At 42.7% G+C, this 2472-nt stretch overlaps 1 protein-coding gene across 1 annotated transcript in view; it reads right to left on the bottom strand.

Annotated features, from left to right (window-relative positions):
- LOC104392227 (chromosome unknown open reading frame, human C5orf51) overlaps positions 1-649 on the bottom strand; it is a 4375-nt gene extending 3726 nt beyond the window's left edge. Inside the window, exons 1-2 of the mRNA XM_010001596.1 lie at positions 590-649; positions 139-220 (exon numbers count right to left, since the gene is read on the bottom strand). Coding sequence (XP_009999898.1) covers positions 139-220; positions 590-649 — 142 coding nt within the window. The remainder of the gene's footprint in view (positions 1-138; positions 221-589) is intronic.
- Between the last annotated feature and the right edge of the window lie 1823 nt (positions 650-2472).

A 2472-nucleotide genomic window follows, 5' to 3' on the forward strand; every position in this document is an offset into this window, starting at 1 on the left:
CAGGGAAGCGGCGGCCGGGCCTGTGAGGGCAAACCTTGTGCAGCCTGAAGGCTGGGGCTTCACGTCTGCTTTGGTGTGGGTTTTAAGGGTCTTTTGTAACAGGCTTCTGTGTCAGGGTCCGCAAGGGAGGGTCCTTACCGCATCCCGGGGCTGCCACCATCAAGTGATGCTCTTCAGCCTCAAGGAGCAGCAGGTCTTGCCCAAAAGAGAGCTGTGAATGCTGAAAGGCAGCAACGTTTTTTTAAGAACAGTGCTATATTGTTTATAAATAAGTATACCTGTATTACTTACATTTCAGTATTGGCGCACTCGGAGATACGACTGTAAAAATGTGTTTAAATCTTCACGTACCTTTTAAGTCACAGGAACGAAGCTTTTGATCTGATTTTTGTCCAGCTTTAAATAGGACACTTCATGAATGTCAGAGGTGCTAGAAAGCTTCCATGTTCTGAGGGGAGAACAGTTTTAATTTTCAACAAAGTCTTGCTTCTGCCGCACAGTACGTTATTAAATATTGTATGTTCCGTAGTTAAAAAAATGCTACACTTCACTGTATTGCTTCTGTACCCTCCTCCATCTCTTTACCTACCTGGAAAAAGCTAATACCTCGGCATCCATTAGAGAAATGTGTCACAAGCTCCCACAACATTTCGCTTTTTTTTTAGCTTGAACACTTCAAAATAATTGAATAAAGACCTTTCTCCCTGTTCAGTCATAGTGTTGGTTCTGTTCATGCCTATGTCACACCAAAAAACTTAAAACAAGAAAAAGTGCCATTTACTGGGGTGCTTTAGGTCCAAAAATCTGTCAACTTAGAGATACAGATGTTTTTGCCATTGCCTGTACTATGTCTTACAAAAGACTTGTCAACCAGGTTAAATACAACAACAACAAAAAAAGTAAAATGTAAAAGGCAAAACTGAGTTTGCTTCCAGAAATGGTGTGATTTCTAGAAGAACTCTCTTAACATTTTTGTTGGGTGTGTGTTGTCACTCATGCATAAGTCCATAGCCAGATATAATTTTTCATCTAAGAAACAGCTGTGTTAACAATACCTAAAGTGTTATGGTAGTTATCCATACACCTGAGAGTAGGGGAGGTGCTGCTTCATGCTTTAAGTAAAAGACAGCACTCTCCATGGTTTCAGATTTGGGACTGAAGAATGAGCTGTGCATTGTTACGTTCCCTTCTGAAGAGCCTTTGCTTGCTTGGTCCTGCCCTTACTTCTCTGTTTCAATACACAGCTATGATTTTACGTTGCTTTCTCCATGACTAATCAGGTGGCTCAGCTCTTAATAGTGAAAGACATGTCAGCCAGTTTTCAAGATATCTTTTGTAAAAATAACAACTAAACAGCTAAAAAATAACAACAAAAATCAAAACAAACCTCCAAATGGCTGTCTGCTGACTCCTGCAATAAAGGAAGTGGCGTTTGTTTTTGTTTTTTTTTTTTCTTCCTGTGCTTCAGGCCCTGGTGCTCTATCTGTTCAGCTGTAGCTGTCCTGAAAGCTAGATATATATGCAGTAGCTTGCTTCCCTTCCCTTCCCTTCTCTTCTCTTCCCCTGGAACATTCTACCATCAAGCCTTCAGGAAATTCTAACAGCTCTTTGTCCACAAGTCAAAGAAAGAACTAAACGAGAAGGGAAGGGAAGGGGAAGGAGAAGGAAAGGGAAGAGAAGTTTTGAGCTTTCTCAGCAATGGCTGAAATGGAGCGGGTGTGTTTCTGTTAATACTATGCTGGTAAAAGAGAAGATGCTACAAACATTTAGAAAAGGGGATGATGCCCAAATCTCTGAGGCAAGGAGAAAATTTTTGTGGGTTAATTCATTTAATTTTCCTGGTGCCCCCAACTTGATTTTGCTCTGTGGGAGCAGAAGACATCTCTAGTGGCTTTCAGGTGTTTTTCTTGCCCTAGAGCACCCTGCAATCTGTTGGGAGCTGGTTTGCATGGAACAGAGGAGGCCTGGAGTTCTGGGATAACACCTGAGGCTGCAGAGCTTGGAAGAGTGGCTGGGATCAAAGGCAGGATGGGGGGCTTTCTCCTTGCTGAAATGGGCAAACCCGTGCCTGTCCCGGGCTCTGCCTGGCTCCTGGATGGACTGGCCTCTGAACAGTCCCGGGCCTATCCCTTCTCCAAACTGTATTCCTCTGGCACTAAACCCCCAAGCTGTGTTTTGCAGTTTGTGGAGCTGCTGTGCTGGTCTTCCCACACCTTGCAAAGTGCTTTGGTCTGAAGAATGGTGTCTGCTTATTCGAGAGAACGGTGACCACTGTATATTTTGGGTTTGCTTTGAATCTGTTTAGACAAAATCCCTGCCAGATGTTTGAAAAAGAATACCCTGGTTTGGGGTTTTCTACCTCACATCATTCTTTTCCTGGCTGGGAAATTTTAAAATTCAAATTTTCACATGAAGATTAAGTTGCATCCAGTATTTTTCTGAAAATTCCCCATGTTTAAGAAGAAACACTCT

Source organism: Chaetura pelagica, unplaced genomic scaffold, assembly GCF_000747805.2.
Source record: "Chaetura pelagica isolate M959 unplaced genomic scaffold, ChaPel_1.0 scaffold697, whole genome shotgun sequence".
NCBI lineage: Eukaryota > Metazoa > Chordata > Aves > Apodiformes > Apodidae > Chaetura > Chaetura pelagica.